We start from the raw sequence: 20245 nt of genomic DNA, 5'->3' as shown, positions 1-20245 counted from the left end.
ATACCCTTAATCTCAGATGTATGTAGATCATAATATGCATTCCGGAATTATATTAAAGATTTCTGAGATTTTAAAAGAATTTATAATCTTTTCTTTCTCGCAAACCTTTTATGTGACTTCTTGTGGAATATTTGAAACCTGTTATTCTATTACATCTCATATAAATTCTTATATTTACATATATTTTATTTAAATTCTTTTAATTACATTATTAATAGAGATATTCAGATTTCTAGACATTTAAGTTTTTATTGAGAACCCTGTCTACTTTAGAGTGTCAAAAAAATCGATTTTTCTTTTCTGGGTTAAAGGAATGAATAAATTTAAATAAAATTAAAATATATATTTTAAAATAATATTACTTTGTTATTTTTCAATTTTCTTTAATGAAGTTAAGTTCAGTATCGCACAAATATCTTTTAGGATATAAATCTAGATCTTAAAATATAATTTCTCACACAAATTAAGTTGCAGTTGTCAAAAACGCACTTTTAAATACATAAACTCGATACAATAATCGTTTTTTATTTCAGACAATTACATGAAGAACAGCATGTCATATTGTTAAGCTATGCATTTTTGAACGCGCAGAGGCTCATATTGAATTAAAAAAAACTAAATATTCAAGATTTAAAAATACTGACGTATTGTTTAATATTAATAAAAACATATGTAAAACGACAAAAAGTTCAATTTTTCTAATATTCTTAGAAAAAATCTTAAAAATCAATTTTTCATATTGTTAAAGTAGATTGGAGTCTTTAAGGAGTTCGCATAAAAGAGAAGGGAGAAGAGAAAGAGAGAAAAGAGGGAAGAAAGAAGAGAGGAAGGAACACTTCGCAGTTTCTGCGTTGGCTCATGAACTTCCGTCTCGTATTCTTCGTTCTTTTTTCTGTTTTCGAGACAGAAAGACAGCGGCAGAGAGGAGAGTGCGTCGGAGGAGGACACCTTGGCTCGCACCCTCGCCAACGAGCGAACATTGGCCCTGCGGAATCGTCTCCGCTGACGTCCGTTCTTTGTATAAACGACAGTATTCTCTTTCTATGTATATGTGTACTGCGTCTTCGGTTTTCGTGTTTACCAAGAACCGCTCATGCGAACGGTGACGATTTCACTAATACAGCGCGTGTTTGGCGAACACGTGCATCCCTTGTTTTTACGATTTCCATTGTATGTATTTTTTTCTTATTTCAAGATTAAGAATTATACAAATTGTACCACTTTTTATTTTCCTTTTAAATTCCTTTCGTAATTAAATAATTTATTTAGATGACGTTTAAATTAATAAAAAATTAATTCTCTCGCGAAAATTTTCAGCAAAGACGCATGCGATGAAAAACGTCATCCGCTCATGACGCTCGCTCACGACCTCGATTTTCACGAACGTCTATTTTCCATCGCGGAATTTCCCCGCACGAGCAGTACGACTCGTGAACTACCTTGATGACTCTTATTGCGACTTTTGTGTATTTCTTTAATGTTAGCAGCGCTGGACATTTTCGCGACATGTGCGTCTTTATGTGAAAGCGAATCAGAAAATAAAGATGCAAAAAATATAATCTCTTATATAAATAAAATATAGTCGTCAAACGCATTTTTAAACGCATGAAACTCGATACAATAAACTTCCGGTTCTTTTAGACTTTATAACACCTCATTCTGATGCGCGTTCATTTCTTGGGAAAAAAATATATATAGTGTATAAGATAAATAAATATTGACAAAGAAAAACTGGAATTCAAAAATCTTCAGTTGATATTAAAAGAATTCTAAAAAATAAAACCAGCCCTCATACACAGAATAATTTTCGATTTTTCTCGATATATCTTATTACTCGAGATATCAAAAATAATTATATAAATAATTATATAAAATAATTATATAATTTATATAAAAATTTCATTGTAAAAACACCTTTATTTAATCTAATATTCTAGCGCTAATTGATATTTCAAATAGCTTTCGAGATATATCGAGAAAAGCTACATATAAGGGATGATTTGACTCAATTTAAAATCGCTTTTTAGCATTAAAAATTATAGTAAAATAATCAAACATTTTAACTTATCTGTTTACTCTTTTTATATCTACGCAAAGTTTAGATTAAAATTAGAATTGACAGATTTGCAAGGTTTCTTTATAAAATTGTTTTAAATATAATAATATTAAATAGAATATATTAAGTACAATTTATAGTTAATAAGGATTTAATTAGATGACTACTTGCAAATCTTTCAATTGTATTTTCAGACATTCTAATAGAGATCTCGAAGGAAAATAACATACATATTAAATAGTTGCGAAATGCTCGTTTAACAATCTATATATTCACCTTTATATATAATAACAATGAGCGACAATACATCAGTTTGCAAACACGAGACGCATAATACCTTAAAATTACAACCACACAGAAATGCTTATGGATGGATTTCGCTATATGTATATATATATAATACGAAGCTGCCTTGTGAAAAAATTCATAAAAGTTCTGGTTGTCGAAATATATCGCCGATTTAGGCCAAAGCGGTAAAATTCTTTGATTATAGATTTAACAATCAAAAGGATCTATATTCACATTTTGCATTTAACGTTACAAATGGTCATCTAATCGCCTTCGCCAAGTTTAAGTCGAAATCGTTTTAAGCAAGTAGAAATTTGATGACCACATCTATCGTTAAATGTAGTTTTAAAATCTTTTCAGCTTCCTCAATATCATAGCCATATGTCTTTTCTTTATTTCTAATATGCGAACATATATATCATTTGGTACAGTTGTTCCAATTCGTGGATATGTATATGGAGTTGTGTTTAAGTCATTTGGCACCATATGCGATTAACTAAAATACTAAAAAAATGTCAAAAGTTATGGCATCTGGTTTTTTATTTTCTTCTCGTATGATTATATAATTTAAAAATGAAATAGTTTTAATAAATAAACACAATAGAAAATGTAACGTATGAAGAATAAAACACAGTGGCTTTATCAAAAGAACGTATTAAAAGTTATGACATCTATTGATTTTTCATTTTCTTCTTGTATGATCATAATTTGAAACCAAATTGTTTTTTAATAAAATTATAAAAAGCAAAATTTTATGTAATTTAAAATATAAAAAAAACACAAAGAATAAATACAAAGTAGCTTTACCAAAGAATATTGGAGTCCAAAGATATTAACATGCAGGCTATTTTTTCATTTATCACACGAGTTTTGGCGCAATGCACAGTTGTGCATCATATTGAACCGTTTGATATAGATCGTTTTATTATCGCGACAGATTCTTGATCTATAAATTGTTTGATAAATTTGCACGTTATAGTAATATGTTTTTCACACTCATATTTACGAATCTAATATGTATCGCATAAAACTGTCATTTGATAAAAAAAATTGTTATTAATTTTATATATTTGAGAAATCACACTCTTCTTGTATAGTAAGCTTTTTAGAAATCGACATTCTTTCGCAAACGATATCATTCTCTGCTATGTGCTTATACACACGAGTATGTGTGTGTGTATCATAATATCATATATATTTTATATATATATGTGTATATTAATATTAATATATTAGGCTTAACAAATTTGGTGTTTTCTCTTGGTGAACGATTTCTGAGTATTATCCAACTACATATGTAATGCAAATTGCAATACGAGGATCGATCAAATCACTAGAAGCCTTACGTACACAAGATCGCATTATTCACGTATAAGTATATATGCATAACACATAGGCAAAATTTCGATTAATCCTACAAAGCGCAAAAGTGTTATATGTGAAAATCGAATTGGAATTATTAACGTTAAATTTTGTACATTAAATAGAGGTATAGAAAATAATATGTAAGATCTCTCTTTATTTAAAATTTTAAGAGAAAAATGTTCCCGTCAAAATTATTCTATTTTTACCGTTAAAAGTTGGCCACATTACAGAGCCCAAATTTGACTGAATAAATCGGTGATTATATTTTATCATTTATTCTTATCTCATTTGAATATATATAGCAGTAAATTCGATATTGACTAATGTAGAATACTTTGGAACAGCTATGGCGTAATATTTAAACCTCTTCATAATGTGATGCTACAAACATTACATATATATAATGTTATATCAGCACCCCAAATTTTGAAAAATGTATCGTTACGTAACGTTATAATAATGTTACATACGTATTCTTCTAAAGTATTAAAACACTATTGTAAATAGTAAAAAAGAAAAAAAGAATAATATACGTTAAGATATAATTGTAATTTCGGTATTTGTAATCATGGAATGTCTATATAAATACTGTTGGATCCTTGCTCCCTATTTTTCTGTGCATGATACAAAAATCTGTGCAATATTTCAAACAGTCTGGTAACAATATAACAAATATAATATGAAAAACGACATCAGGATCATAAAATTGATGCAAGTGTCGCGTTTACGTCAAGGTTCATTACAGAGAAAAAAATGCGAATCATTATTATTTCATTATCGAATATCGCTACATTTTCCGTCTGTTTTGCAGAAAACGCTTTTTCTTTCCTTTAAAGCTGTCGAACGCATTCTGGTTAAGATTCTTTGTTAGCCTCTGGTCGGTCTAACGCCTCCTGCGCGTGTTGCAAACCAGCACAGTAATGCAAAAGCAGCACGCTTAAAGCCTGCACTCGCAGATCGCTCTGTGCGATCAATTTCATAGTTTCCGCGTTTTGAGAAAACTCTAATCTTGAGGTAGTTTCGGCGTCCAAGGCGTTCTTCAATTTGCCCATCTGTAAAAGATACACATCTAGTTATTATATAATATCATAATTAATCTCGCAAGAGAATTCTTTCAGCTTTTTGAATCCTTCAATCAAGGAATCCTTGGATTTCCAAATCCAAAGGTCCTAATCTATAGATTTCTAGATCCAAAGAGTAAGACATTTCAGTCTATCTTAACATTATTTGTAAAAGGAGCTTGACTCACGTACCATGATGTTGATCTTTTCGACGCGTTCCCGCGGCTCCAGGTACTTGTACAAGAACTTGCCGGTATCTCTAGCTCTTGACATAAGACCGTCGTCCAAATCGCCGGCCACAAGTGGAGCTGCAACACTTGGCTCAGCACCCTCCAAGAGGTCAGGGCTTATTCCCAAACCTCCAGCCAATGAGCTCTAAACGTTTCAACAATTCGATCAAATCGATTAATGCGACGCGATCTTTGCAAGGGGCATCCTCGCTCCCGACGTTACGCCGATTTCGAAAAGTGAAGCGTGATCTAGCGGTCCGAACCGATGATGCGCAATGATCTTCCTACATCTATATGATCGCATACCGTGTGCAAATGCTCGCTGCCTCCGATGTTAAAGTGCAATTGCAATGCAATCAGTGCCAGCGTATATTGTGTCGACGATAATCTTCATCAGTGAGAAAACTTGCAGCAGTTTCGGGCAAGCGATAAAAATGATTCGTTGTGATAAAAATGATTCGATATAAATAACTTCTAAGCGAGAAAAATCATTTCAGAATCAGCGGAAATATCTATTTCTCTTTCTCGAAACATTGAAGAGAAATATTCATAACTTTTACATAAATAATTTCTAAGAAATAATGTAATGCTTAATTTATGATCAAAATTGTCTCAAATCTATCATTTTCTGAAAAATATATACTACGTACTAATATTATGCACAGTTATCAATCATTACCATCTTGCATTCTTCTTATGTGCAAGCTAACGAGTATCTTCAATGACGAATTTAAGGCACATTTGAGAGATATAAAGGAATGATTGAAGTGAATAAAAGGTAAGCATGGGAATTGCAAGACATTCAATATTTTCCAAAGAATATATCTTTTCTTTTTATGTCAGCTTGAGAAGGTGTAGTGAAAGAAGCGGAGAAGGTTTCATGCGCTCTGATAAGGAAATCTATAACAATTAAATAAATTTGCGTATAAAACTCAAAGTTTCATTTAAAGTTTAATATAATTTTGAAAAAAAACATCAAATATTCCTCAAAAATAGAAAATAATAAGTTAAGTATCCAATAGTATAATCCGATTATAAAAAATTGTGTCACAACATATTTTTAATACAATTTTTTTAAATTAAAAATAATTATGTTATTATATATAATTATTTAATTATAATTTTTTATTTATAATTCCCGCATATTCTATTCACATTAAAATGACGATGCGTAATATAAAGCTTGTTTATCAAAAATGCTTATTAGATAAAAATTTTTTCAAAATTGATAAAAATAAAATCAAGCGCATATATAATCCCTCTCCGCTTCGGACGGAGACAACAAATGTGTGTTATTATTCTACCTTGCGGGATGCACAGGGACTTGGGGGAAGACTTCGAGATGCCAGACCAGTACTGGAAGCCGGTGGGGCCAGACAACTGGTACTTCCAGCCTTCTTCAGGCCCAACAGAGTGTTAGCTATACTAGCCTTCACGGCCATCATACTTGCGCCCTGATTAATCGATCAATGGATTTTAAATAGATTAATACTTTTTTTATACCATATTCCAATTAAATTCTATAGAATAATCGAAATAATTGCTCTATTTTATTGTAAAAGTATTTGTTGTTTCATCGATAAAGTATAGAATCTAGGTGTCATCTATGGAATTTGGAAATGTTTTTAAACTTGCCGTTTTATCGACATAAATTTTGAAAAATTTTTAAATTTAAGTAAACATTGATGTCCCGCATCAATATTATAAAGATTTGAAACTTTGAAATTCTGTTATGTATTACATTCAGAAATGTTACACATTTAGATTACATTTAGATCGTATACTTCACCGATAACGTTGATATAACGGTGATATTAGTGTTGTACGAAAACGAAAATTAAACTCTTATCTATTTGTATGTTATTTATATTATTATAAATTGGTACTCCAAAAACCAAGGTAAGAGGTCAAGGTGCAAGCTTATATAAAAAAACCTTCACCTCCCCGAAGTGCATATATTCAATTCGTTTTATTGCCAACAACAGGATGTGAGTCACGCTTAACAATCTCTGCTTTCTATGTACAAAATACGAAGATAGATGCATTTAAAGATGCGCGTGAGATTTTTCATACAATCCTTTAACCACACGATATGCCGTCAAACGCTTCTACATTTTATCGATATGTAATAATGATAATAACTTGTTGATCTTTTCGTGTGACCAGTGTTCAAAATGGTATGTCGTCGAAATGCATGTTGTATAAAAGATTGATCTCTTCAATTCAATGAGAATAAAAGCAATATAAATAAATATAAATAAATTAAATATGTTTAAAAAAATGTAAAATCAAATCTTTTATTATAATACTGTATGTATAGTATATAGTACTATACTATATAATACTGTATGTATAGTATATAGTGTATATATATATATATATATATATATATATATATATATATATATATATATATTTGAATTGAAATACAAAAAATAAAATAAAATTTCTAAAAATTAACCAATCATAATATGTTTGCAAAAATATAATTGATGATCAATGTTATAATGCGTTTATATTAATATTGATATTGCAAGTTTAAGTAAATATGAAAAATAAAGCATATAAATTAATATAAGTATACAAAATAATAAATTAGTTATCACAAATTTCAGACTAGAAGATATATGTATATATAAATCACACTCTTTTTTTAACAAATATTATATAAAGAAATCCTAATAAAATAGTCTCTTTAAAAAAAATTAAATAAGCGTTTTTGAGATGCTAATGTTTTTAGAGAAAGAAACACTAGTGATGTAACTGCTATTATGTAATAAAATTATTAATAATTATTAATAATTATAAAAATATTAATAATAATAATTTTAGAACACGATTATATATTATTTAATAAAATAATTTTGAATATATAGGTGCACAAATATACATACACACATGTTTCTTTTCACTTACAAATTCCTAGACAAATGCAAGTTCGATTTCCCTTAACAAATTTTTGTCAAAATTTTATTCCATTGATTAAATGAAATGAGATACTTGATCTCAAAAATTAAATGTGTTCTTTCCTCTCGATCCAAATCTACTGACCCATATGCGAATATCATATGTTGTAAGAGAGAATTCGAAACCTTACCGATCACGCTTGCGTGTAACGGGACACCTTAAGGTTCTACGTCTTGAGTACCTGCACGTTATCTTCGCATCCGGTCAGAGAGATCTCCGGACTTGAGTCTCCAATGATAGCGTTTGGCTCGATCTCGTCCGCCTCCAGCGCCAATGTCGCTAGGCTTTCCGCGCCACACGTACTGGACGCTTGGCAGCGTGTTTCGCACTTCTTGTGGCACACCATGCCGCAGTCCCGACATTGCACCGCGTCTTTTAGCCAAATCTGCACAGAAATTCAAATAATTTCCAAAAGTAGAATAAAAAAAAATAAAATTCTGTAAATAAAATGAAAGAATTGTCCCTTGCCAAAATATAGATCGTGTAATATATATTTTCACATATTCTGAATATCATAACTTTCTACATTATGCGAATTCCATGTTATGCGCGACTTTATAAATTTCTGTCTTACAATTAAACATTTTGGCAAATTATATTATCGGTTATGTATTTCTAATAACATACCTTTTTCGTACAGAAATCACAGTGCGTCGCCCTATGAAAGTGTGTCCTAATGAAATCATGCATCTTTTTATCGACGACTTCATCGCTCGGAATTGGTTGTATTTTGGCAGTTTCCGTATTATCCTTCTTTCCGGAATCATTGACTATGTGATTGCTCGGTTGACAGGATTCCCACACATATGACAATAGGATGTCACCATAACAGAGCGTTGGATCGAATCCCGAATATCCTTGCAGTCTTATGTAGGATGTCGCTAACGAAACTTTAAAAGACATTTTATGATTAATTGTTTAAAGTAATTTTATCTATTCTTTTCGAGAATAATTTCGGTAATACAAAAAATAAATGATTTTAATAGATGAATTCTTTCACGTTACTGGATTTTACTTGAGATTTATAAAAACTATTGTTTATGATTATATATTTAATGGAATATATATAATTTAGAAAAAAAGAAATGTGTATCTATAGAATCTTACCACTTTCTGGCGGCAATAAGGCATGACATTTCAGGTAATGCCCGGTTGTGGAGGTGCAACACTGCGCCAGAATCAATTTTACAGGTGCATTTATGTAGCCTAATAGTCTCGGCGGCGTCTCGCTTCCCTTCACACGACCCCACACGCCTACGTTCAAGTATTGTAATTCAGAATCGACCCGGAAACTTTTAGTTTCTTCAAAGGAGATTAGAGAAGCAAACGGCTTTTCCTTCGTGTTGTAGCACAGATCGGCAATGCTGGTCACACTATTCTCGTCCGGAAGATAAAATTGAACATTGCTTGATGACACCGATGATATGGAAATCGTTGAAATCCGTCGAGACGGTGTAGTGTCAGGCGTCTGAGCAGTATCTTCTGTCTGTATGCTGCTCTTTCTTCTTTTAAATAGTTTGCTGGTATCTGATCGAGAATCCATAAGATCGTTATCGGAATCTCGAAGATCAGAGAATTTGATCTGCGCTTCAAACTTCATTTTTCCGGCATCTTCTGTGCACGGACTGTCCATCCTTCCCATGGGATCGTTTTTTGACGCCTTCCTCTCGGTAAAAGACATTCTATCGCTGTCCATTTTCTGTCCTCTCTCGCTCGAGTCCGCCTTCGAATGTCTCCTCTCCACTCTGATGATAAAGCGCCGCTGTACGGCAGTCTTGACGAATTTCGCCACTTGGTTCATGCTCGATACCCTTTTGCCATCTACCGCCACTAAAATATCGCCCTTCCTCATTTCGGCGATCGCCGCCGGACTGCCAGATACTATAGTTTCCACCAGCACACACATTTGACCGACCTCTGGTACAACTTCCTGCTTAAACACTACACCCAATTGTTGAGAACCAGTTTTGCTTATGATCAAATCCAGCACCATGTATGGGACGCCGCCGTACTGTGTTAAATATACCCATGGCATGGAGTCCACACTCATGATGCAATACACCTCCACTTGCGACATGTCCTCGCTACTATTGACAGTGATAGGCGCGAGGTTTAATCTGCTGATTTCCAATAGTACAACCTCCAAATATCCTGGAGTAAGCTGAGTGCTGGCGACCTGGGTAAATATGTGAAAATGTATATATATATAAAATATATATACAAAACTAAATTAAAACTACAGCCAATTCGAATAAATTTTCGAATATGTAACGAATTAATTAAAATTTAAATAAATAAAAAGAACAGCTCTTACTTCTGAGAGATCCACGGCCTCGTCATTCAATCTTCGAAAGAATGGCTTATAACGCATTTTATAACGAGGTAAAGTGTGCTTGCGTTTCACCGCTCTTCTAATCTGACTGGTGATAATAGAGATTATTTGCGGCTGTAACTGACGACCTTGGAACTGCGACTGCACTTCTAACTCCAAGATCGGATCCGAGTAGAAACTCAACGACCAATGTGTATACGGTACACGAGTAAACTGTAGCCTAGCTTTACCGCTGATACGTTTTACTGCAAAAATCGACAATAATGTATTTATACAATATCTTTCCTATTTTCTTTATTTTTTTTTAAGATACTGTGATATGTGATAATACCTTGTAACGCCATGTAGGCTGTTTTACCGAGCAGCATCTTAACATCTATAGACAATTGAAAGTTTCCTGAGTAATGTAAATCTAAGGCCAAGTCCAGAGATTCCAGTAGACCTGTATCGGCGTCGATTTTTGAATCCGCAACTTCCAAGCCTTTTATCGTCGGAAATTGCGTGCCAAGATTCAAGTCTCTCAACTGGAAAAATTAAATAAAAAGTTTGTTAGAAATAATTTTCTTTATTATATTATAAAATAGATTAAACATTTCAAATCTTACTTTCACGCTATCTAACAGCTTGGCAGTTGTCGATTGCGTCAACAGTTCCTTAAATTCGTTATTTAACTTCCTGTAAAGCCACAAACGCACTCGCTCGGCGTTTCGCAGTTCATTGAAGAGGAATTGCAGTGTAAGGTTTATGGCCAGGTTCTCATTACCCTGAGACATCACCTGACGGGACATACTATTGTTACTGTTCGCCCTTTCCTCCTGCAGCTGTTCCACCAGCTCTTTAGGTAACTGCGCCTTGCCATGCTGTAACTGCCTTTGTGGCAGAGTTGCTTGAGGCCCTGATTCCAGATACCTCTTGAATAGGTAAAATTGTACCGCCAGGGTACATATTACACCACAGATGAATGTAATGACAGCTACCAGAATCAGCTCCAGACTGTTCATATTAGATTCACTGCTGTTGAGAACGTGATCTCTCCCTCGACAAATATTAAGGGCATGTATCCAAATGCAAAGTGTTACATAAATAATATCACACTGTGTACTTGCAAGAGAAAGTTTTCAATGTCCATATTAAAGATTGATTGTTCAAGGAACAATCTTTCCTCGATGAATGTCAACCATAAGACATATTCAAGCACATGTTACATATTATCATACTGAATATGTATGACAAGAACAAGAAGTTTCAGATACACACACTAGACAGCTGTCAAAAATTCAGTCCCTCCTTTATGAGCATTGATGAATTCCGAAAGAGGCTGCAAGAAGAATTATGCAAAAATTAAAAGTGTCCAAGGGAAGAAATCTGACATGAGAACTGTAATCAAAATAGAGACTTGGGTATAACAAAATTTTAGAGTTATTTTTATCAGAATATAAAAAAAATTCATTTTTATCATTTTCGATTATTATATATACATGTAAAAAAATTTTTCTTAAATTATGTTGTGTGATTAACCATGAATAGAAATTTATTTTCATTATTGTCGTACGAAAAAACATTGATTGTATATTATCATTATAATTAAAGAGGAAGTCTGAGAGTAAGATTCTCTTTCATAATAGGCAGAAGAGGAAGCAAAAAACACTTGCATTAGAAAGAGAGAGAGAGAGAGAGAGAGAGAGAGAAAGAGAGAGAGAGAATGCTTCTATTGTTCTGGAAAAATTGACTATTGTGTGCTACATTATTTGGATTTACATTAGGAACTCTCGATACGGCTGATCTCTTCAGGCCCGGCGCATCGCGTCGAATCAGCCACGCGTCTTTACAGCTCGACGGCTATTCGGAGCACTTTCACCCGTCATCCGCGGATCAGCTGAACGCTGAATGGCAGCGGAGAGCGGAGGTGATGTGCGAAGCGCGCGCGCGCGCGCGCAGAAACAATCCCCGCGTCGATGTGTTGCATCCGATGACGGAACGGCACATTCACGGACGACGGTCGCGAGGTCACGTCCCGTGGGGAGAGACGCTGTCACGGCGACGTGAGATTAAATTCAATTCCCCACATTGCTCGTCTATCGATTTCTTGGCGGCCATATTCGCGCCGCCGAGAGAACAGCTGTCAACCTTCGGTCGATCGATAATCGTTTACGAAATAGAGAGAGAGGGGAGGAAATGAGCGATTTAAAATTCCATAATCTTGACGGGTTTTTAAACTCGCGGAAACCTGAAAAAAAAAAGACACATGATTATTAGATTTTGGATTTAAACTCGTAATGAAGAGTTTAATTCAAAGATATTGCAGAATAAAATTGAATTATAGTCATTATATTATAATTAGTCATTCAAAATTTCAACGATAAAAGTTTGATATGATGAATAAAAGATTGTAAAGATTTTAAAATAGAAGTAAAATATCGAGACAGGAATAAATAAAATATCTTAATTTCAAATTTTCGCAAAAAGAAAATCTAAAAATATCCTTGCTCACAATCTCACAAACTCGATTTTCGCTACTGAGTCCTTCGATATGCAAATATCAAGATGCGATGTGGTATGTTCAAATTTTTTAGACCTCAAGAGAACCTCAGACGTGAATATACATATTCCGTTCTTGCTATATAAAATTTAATTGAATAAAAATTCAAAATTATCTAAAAATACAGAGACATAATAAATAAATAAACGTGTAAGTATTTCTTACGGTAGGGGGGTGCCAAGTTTCCAGAGACCGCGACATGCGTCACTTTGGCGCGCAATCGAGCTGCCAACATCGAGACGATAAAATCCTCTGGCGGGCAACGACAATAATAACAACATGATAAAATAATACTAGCGCGATAACTTCATCGTCAACTGCAGGCTCGACTGTCAACGGGGGTTACGAAAATGCGGGAGACGCACGCCGATTCGGTCGTTCTGTCCGAGTGATCCCGACCCGATTGTGGAAGAAACGCGGAATCATGTGGCCGATGCGATCGGAGATGACTCGGGATGAATGCAGGAAGTGCTTACGATGCCTCGGTAAGGTTATGTGACCTGAGGAAAATCGCTTTGCGTTAGCGTGCCATGAGCCTGTCGATGCCGCTTCTCGAGTCCGAGACCTGATTTTTTATTACGATATAAAAATTCTATCGCAAATGCGAGGACGTCGCGTACCATACCTTCTCCTCCTTTCGCGACGTCAAGACGACGAGATGTAGCAGGGATTGTAACATCTGCATCGTGCGCGTTTCTTCTCGCAGAGCGACGAGTTGATTTTGAGGAAGTCGAAAATCTGCACTTAATAATGCAATGGATTTTTTTTGGTATGGAAGTGTAGCGAATTTTCGTCTTGTTGCTAAATGCGCCGAAGTATTCACGTCACAGATTAATATACGTGTATGATTTTCGTTTTTTATTAGACGGCTAAAGCTTAGAGACGTGAACGGTCGGATTTAATGTTAAATATGATGCTAAAAAAAAATGTGTAAGTCCAACGTCTCTCTTGTATTCTTCTGGCGTATTTAGACTCTAAACGCCACGTTTCTTACTTCGCGTTAATAGTAGAAAACGACCTTTGTATTGCATATGGATACAGGTAATTAGACAGCACCATTTAACAGTAAGTAGGAATAATGATATTCAGTCCATTTTCTAAGACTTGATATACTTGATACTTATTTCATACGCACATAAAAAGATGTGGTAACGTAGGTATAAAGAAGAAATATATTTTTCAAGAAAATATATTATGAATATATACATTTTATATATGTAGAAGAAATTAAAACATGTAAAATAGAAATTTTAAAACTATAAAATATCTATAATATATCCATAGTATATCTATAATAAAAGATATATATATATATATATATATATATATATATATACACTTATATATATAAAATATTTATTTTAGAGGTAAATTTATTACAGAGGAAGAGAGATACACACAAAATATACAATAGTTTATAATATATGAAATATCTCTACTAAGCTTTGCAGATAAATTGCAATATAAAATTAATTAAATTGGATTTCAAGTATCATATATATTAAAATATTATTTGTTCTTTTTAATTATTCTTTTTAACAAAGATTTTAATTTTAATTAACCTGGATGATTTTAGTAATGTACTCATAATATTATAGTTATATAAGTTTTATTTTATATACTATTTTATATACTATTTTTTGATAAATTTATGTTTTTTGTGCTTTGCAGAATTAGATGCTTATGGAAGTATGGTCTCTGTCCTACGTGCTCAAGGTCCTTTCACCAACGAGAAACAGAAATTATTGCAAGAACTCGCTAAAGTGTTACATATTTCTAATGAAAGACATCGTGCGGAAATACGAAGAGCTGTAAATGACGAGAAGCTTGCAACAATTGCAGAACAGTATGTATTCTGCTTAATAAATTTGAGATGCAGAAGAATAAGAGAAAAAAATTAATTATATGACAAATAAAAATATAATATACATACATACATATATATATATATATATATATATATATATATATATATATATATATTTTCTATCTTACACAATAAAAATATTTTATGAGATAAGTTTGTTATAATGACAAATTGATGAATTTATTATTATAGAACATAGTGATTTATATATCTAATATGAAATTGTTATAATGCAGACTTAATGGTCCAAATACTGGTACAGATTGGACTATTGAAGGTCGCCGAACTATTCCTCTTTTGCCAAGATTAAAAGCGCGGTCCGTCTTCACGACGTTAGCGAATAGCTTGTCTCTTGCAACTGCAGCTGCAAATGAGAAAAAACCTGCACAAGTTGCTTCTGAAAACTCGACAGGTTTATATTTTATGATCTATTTAAATTATATAATTCAAGTATTTGTATGTATACACATGATATATATATTTCTACATGATACATATATTTTTTTTTTACATATATATGTATATTTGTTTTAACAGCTATTGAAACTGAATCTCAACCTGAAGTGAAAATAGAAAAAGACTTACTTGATACAAAATTATGCAGTTTGGAAAATGATTGCAATAGCAGTGAGACTTTACATGAAGTATGTAAAAATATTATAAATTTATTAATCGCAATTTTTTTTGTTTTAATAAATTTGTGAGATATGTTTTATATCATTTTTATAACTATTAATAATATAAGTTGTATTTACTTTTAGAATTCAAATTTGGCTGAAGAAGAAGAAACAGATGATAAAGATATGATAGATAAAGTTATTGAAAAACCCAAAATATCAAAATGTCCTGAAAAACGCAAATTATCACCCCTGTTGTCAATAGGACCACCAAATAAGGTTCAAGTGATATCTGCACCACTAAACAATACTTTGTGTATATCTGAAGATAAGCAAACCTCACAAACTGTTCATAAGCAATTAATACAAGCAATACCACATACTGAATATGCTGGAGTAATCTCACTTAAACCGAATGATGAGAATTCAGGTATTTCTTTTTCTTATTATTTTATAAGTCTTATTCTTTAAATGAATAGACATTTAACACTAAAATTCTCTAAGGAATAAAACGATTAGTATTATTATATAACCTTGAATAGCAATAAATTTTTTAAAAAAGAAATGTTTTTCTAAGAATTTTTTAATTTTTCTTTATGTCAACATAGTTGGAATTCTCTAAAATAGGAATTTTTTTGTGCTGCACTTCCATTATTCATATTTATTATATGATCATATGATCATGTTAAAATGAGAAAGTGAATGAAAGAATACGTAATAAGATTTCTATTTTATGTATGTAACATTAGAATCAAAATAAAAATCGAGACGAAATTTTAGAATAGTGGAAATATATGATCTTAGATTAGAAAAAATTGATTATATAAATTTTATAAATTTAGAAGTGCTCTTTTCTAATACAAAAATTTCCAATATTTTAATATATCTTTTATATTATTATTTTTGTAATAAATCCAGATACTAAGGATACTAAGGATACAATGGTGTCAAAACATTCGAGTACTCGGACAACGGTTTCGTTAAATAAACATGTAGTTACTTCAGAAATCTCCACGTGCACAAATACAGATTGGAGTAATCTCAAAATGTTAACTAATACTATGCAAAATAAAGTTAGTACAAAAGTAGTGCCAGCAGTTTCGAGCGGTATTGCATTGAGCACGCCGCTAAACAAAGTGCATTCGGAAAGTAAAGACTTACAACATGAAGATAACATAAGTATGCTATTGCATCAAAACAGATTTTATAACCATTTAATGTTATGTAATCGATTTTTACGTAATTTCAAATGATAAAGTTTGTTGTTTATTCTTATAGATAATACATCGAATAATACCTCTGAGAGATCTGATAACACTAGTTCGAATTCATGTAAAAAAAGACTTATGGCATCAATCATACATGAAGCTCTAGTACCAAGTAAGCATTATAGATATTTGTTTTATTGCTAAACGCTCGTGAAAATTTTTGGAAAAATAGACCATCTTATTTTATTTTATTATATATATATATATATATATATATATATATATATATATATATGTTAATTATATAATTATAAATTAATAACAAATGCATAAAAATGAATTTTTAGGCTCTCAAGTTCAAATTACACCCGTAGTGTATCCTAGCACTACAGTAGTAGCAGTATCAAGTGGTCCTGGACCACCTCAAGTTAAGCAAACTTCCACAACATTAATGTGTAAGAAACTGCCGTCGGAACAAATTGCGATCAATCATCAATCCACTGCCAAGACGGTAATTAATTTTATTCATTTAATATTCGTATTTTTAAAATCTAATGTGTTAACATTCTATCACAGAAAAAAATTACGAAAACATACGAAAAATATTTTATTAATGATATATAACTTTATTGTTTTTTTAGGGTGTTACAATAAATTCTAAGAAAATTGTAAATATGTCTCATTATCCAAACACTAAATTAAACGCTAAGACTAATGTGATCGTCATTCAGAAGGGTCACGCACAAGGCGTAACATTATCACATGCAGGCAAGGTATTCTAAATCGATTTTATATGGAATAATCGATAAGTGAAAAGAAAAATTAAATGTATATAGAGATATTATTGTGCATCTATTAAATATTTCAGGAAGTGCTAGGAAAGGTAATAATGGGTGGAAAGAATCTGTGCGTTACAAGCCAACATAATAATGCTAATTCGATTAGTGTTCAATCCCATCATATTTCTCTGAACAATGGAGATCAAACGAAGACTGTGCTGCCGATTATAAACTCGTCGCAGAATGCAGAATCCGCCTATAAACTTGAAAATATAAGTGTGAGTTGCATCTTTCATCACTCGATTTGTTTTCTTAATACTTAAAAGTGTGTTTTACAGTTTCAACAGGTAGTGGATGTATCCGCAAATTTACGACACGATTCTAACAAGAACAAGCTTTTTTCAAGGTTTCAGTTCTTGGAAAGAGCCGCAAAACTGCACGTGCAACATAAGACTGTGATACAAAACATGAATGCTGTGCAGTTGAAAGAATGTAGCAATGTTGCAAATACGATTGACCGAGATTCGCCTCTGAAGACAGATTCCGCGATTACATCTATCACGGAGGAAAAACAACATAAGTCAGTTCAGAATAATAGTAATAATATCAAATATAGATGTGACAACTAATAAATTTGTTGAATACATACCTTGAAAGTATTTTGATGAATTAATGTGCACCTTTCTCTTATAGAAGGAATAAAGATGCAAGCATGAATTGTCAGGCAATAAAGTCGTTGGATTCCTCGAAACCGCAGGGAAACAAGGAAATATTTATCAGGCCGAAACAGATCGCCAATACACAAGGTATATTATGCAACAAAATATAGAATATCTCATATAATTTTCATTTTTCTTTTCTTTATTTTAATAAAAATGAGAATGTTGTTAAAATTGAAATTGTGAAATCATCCCTTATTTATTCGAGTTTTCAATATTTTAAAATTATTTGACTTCATGATATATGTTCGATAATAACGTTACGTTTAACATATTATCCTGTGCAGATGATGCTAATAACGATATTCGGATAGAAAATTCTGACGAGGATGTGGAAATGACTGGCGATATGATAGACCTCACAAACTCACAACACTTAAAATATATATCGCAAGAAGACAATTACAAAAATTGTGTTTTAGAAGATTCAAGATCGATGACGACTATAAATCAATTGGACGAGCACGATGACTCGTAACGACTAAAGGAGTTTCAATGTTACACGTGTCGTAATCGTTGCTGTGTCGTAATCGACAGTAAGGCTGATGATACTTTTGTATTGAAAGCGTACTGATATGTCTAATTAATATGTATGTTTTATATACACATACACACACGTATGTACATATGTATGTATGTGTTCATGCCTATTTTAACGAGATTTTTACATATATATGCCTATGTTCGCTTGTTGGATGATTTCAATGGAATCGAAAGTTCGATCAATTCATCAATGGACTTCAGTTATTTTGTATAGAACATGACTGAGGCTCGGTTTAATTATAAAAATGAGATTCCAACACTCATGACTTCCAACATTCTATTCGAGCATACTGATTTAATATTAGTACTGTATGTAAGTGCCAAATCATGATCTGCGGTTAATTTATATTTTTGTAAACAGCCATGACATGCATGTTATATTCACTTTTTTATAATTCCACTAGCAATGTAAATTACTCTTTTAATTTTTAATTCCATTATTATGACTCTATTTCCTGTTAAAAGAGTTAAAAGTGTTGTGAGTTGGAATTCCCGGTGCATTTAGTGCTATTGTCTAATTGTTATTAATTTTTTTTACCTTCAATGTGTTCGTAAATATATAGGGCAGCTATGTAATTTAATATTAAACGCGATTCTTGAATTAAAAATTCATATTTCCACCGTGTATGCAGAAAATACAATTCTATCTAGTTTTAAAAATTATCGAAATAGAAGTCAACGATATAAATTTTACATCCTACATAGTAACCGAAGAAGTAAACGGATGTGTCAAATTGCATGCGCACATTCGAAAATTTGTACTTTTGTCCATAAATATATAAGACTAAACGCGTTTCTGTAAATGTGATATAGCATTAAGTACTAGAAATTTAGTTCTGTCAATCTGTCACTTGCTCATGCTACTGTTGCAGCGGCGTTGTAAATATTTTGTAAATACATCGACATACTTTCGAATTACTTGAAGAGAAGACGTTTATTTAAGGATGGGTATAAGAATAATCTTTCATCTCGCCACCATTAATAAAGTGTGAATATTAATTAAAATTCGACAATAGCTTTAGTTATTTTTATCAATAGAGAGAAAGATATACTACTCTGCAATGTTTTAACAAAACTTGCTTAAGACAAGTCGATAGTTTGTTCTTCACTAAAAGTGCAATTTTTAACAGGAAGAGTCTAATATATTTTTCATAAGCAAAGTGACACTGCCCTTCAATTCGTAATATCGCGCGGTACTCTGTTAATCGAATTTTTTAATTATATTTTATGCAAATTTTCTGCTGGAAGTTGCAAAGATATTTTCGCCTATATCGTACAAATTTACAAACAGTTAATCTGTGCAATTCTCACAAATAAATGAGACATTAGATTTCCTTAACTGATCATGTTCTGCAAGTACCGAGTGTCTTAGATTTTTCGTATCTATTTTACAAAAAATGATTTTAGTAAATTACTCTCTGTTAAAGTGGATCTTTTATTTTAACTTTTGAAGGCCTTCTTAATGATATTTAATATTGAAAATATTATTATACCGATTAATTAAAAAATTATGAAAAGTATATGTGTATATATAATATTTCAGTCAAATTTAGACAAAAATTGTGAAACGATGAATCTGAGACATTCTGTATATAATATCACCAATGCAAATGGTGTATAACACAAATGATATTTATAGCTAATTATAAAAAAATAAAGATATTCAAACATAAA

The 20245-nt window shown here is 32.0% G+C and overlaps 2 protein-coding genes across 9 annotated transcripts; one reads left to right on the top strand and one right to left on the bottom strand.

Annotated features, from left to right (window-relative positions):
- Nucleotides 1–2307: 2307 nt before the first annotated feature.
- Pdzd8 (PDZ domain containing 8) lies at nucleotides 2308–12450 on the bottom strand. 3 transcript variants are annotated; one of them, XM_083082413.1, is made up of 10 exons: nucleotides 12058–12450; nucleotides 10905–11617; nucleotides 10631–10823; nucleotides 10282–10544; nucleotides 9075–10143; nucleotides 8595–8857; nucleotides 8149–8352; nucleotides 6305–6454; nucleotides 4963–5145; nucleotides 2308–4761 (listed from the first exon to the last, which is right to left on the bottom strand). In XM_083082413.1, exons 2-10 carry the CDS (start codon nucleotides 11298–11300, stop codon nucleotides 4564–4566), a joined length of 2919 nt encoding a protein of 972 aa, XP_082938539.1. In that variant the 5' UTR covers nucleotides 11301–11617; nucleotides 12058–12450; the 3' UTR covers nucleotides 2308–4563. The 3 variants fall into 3 exon arrangements, with proteins under 3 accessions (XP_082938539.1, XP_082938540.1, XP_082938541.1); XM_083082414.1 differs by lacking the exon at nucleotides 6305–6454 and having other exon boundaries at nucleotides 12058–12445; XM_083082415.1 differs by lacking the exon at nucleotides 2308–4761 and having other exon boundaries at nucleotides 5042–5900; nucleotides 12058–12446.
- Nucleotides 12451–13123: 673 nt separating this feature from the next.
- LOC145961881 (uncharacterized) lies at nucleotides 13124–20240 on the top strand. 6 transcript variants are annotated; one of them, XM_083082421.1, is made up of 14 exons: nucleotides 13336–13607; nucleotides 13704–13768; nucleotides 14510–14684; nucleotides 14942–15117; nucleotides 15243–15349; nucleotides 15467–15752; nucleotides 16241–16501; nucleotides 16601–16702; nucleotides 16878–17041; nucleotides 17172–17303; nucleotides 17399–17587; nucleotides 17648–17889; nucleotides 18003–18115; nucleotides 18316–20239. In XM_083082421.1, exons 3-14 carry the CDS (start codon nucleotides 14530–14532, stop codon nucleotides 18504–18506), a joined length of 2118 nt encoding a protein of 705 aa, XP_082938547.1. In that variant the 5' UTR covers nucleotides 13336–13607; nucleotides 13704–13768; nucleotides 14510–14529; the 3' UTR covers nucleotides 18507–20239. The 6 variants fall into 6 exon arrangements, with proteins under 6 accessions (XP_082938544.1, XP_082938543.1, XP_082938547.1 ...); XM_083082420.1 differs by having other exon boundaries at nucleotides 13704–13879; XM_083082418.1 differs by lacking the exons at nucleotides 13336–13607; nucleotides 13704–13768 and adding an exon at nucleotides 13124–13323 and having other exon boundaries at nucleotides 18006–18115; nucleotides 18316–20240.
- Nucleotides 20241–20245: the final 5 nt, after the last annotated feature.

The sequence above is a fragment of the Camponotus vicinus genome, unplaced genomic scaffold (genome assembly GCF_025532165.1).
Source record: "Camponotus vicinus isolate PSW18456_S1 unplaced genomic scaffold, iyCamVici1.0 SCAF_11, whole genome shotgun sequence".
Lineage (NCBI taxonomy): Eukaryota > Metazoa > Arthropoda > Insecta > Hymenoptera > Formicidae > Camponotus > Camponotus vicinus.
The sequence above is the reverse complement of the archived record's forward strand: the minus strand, read 5'-3'. Positions and strand labels throughout refer to the sequence as shown.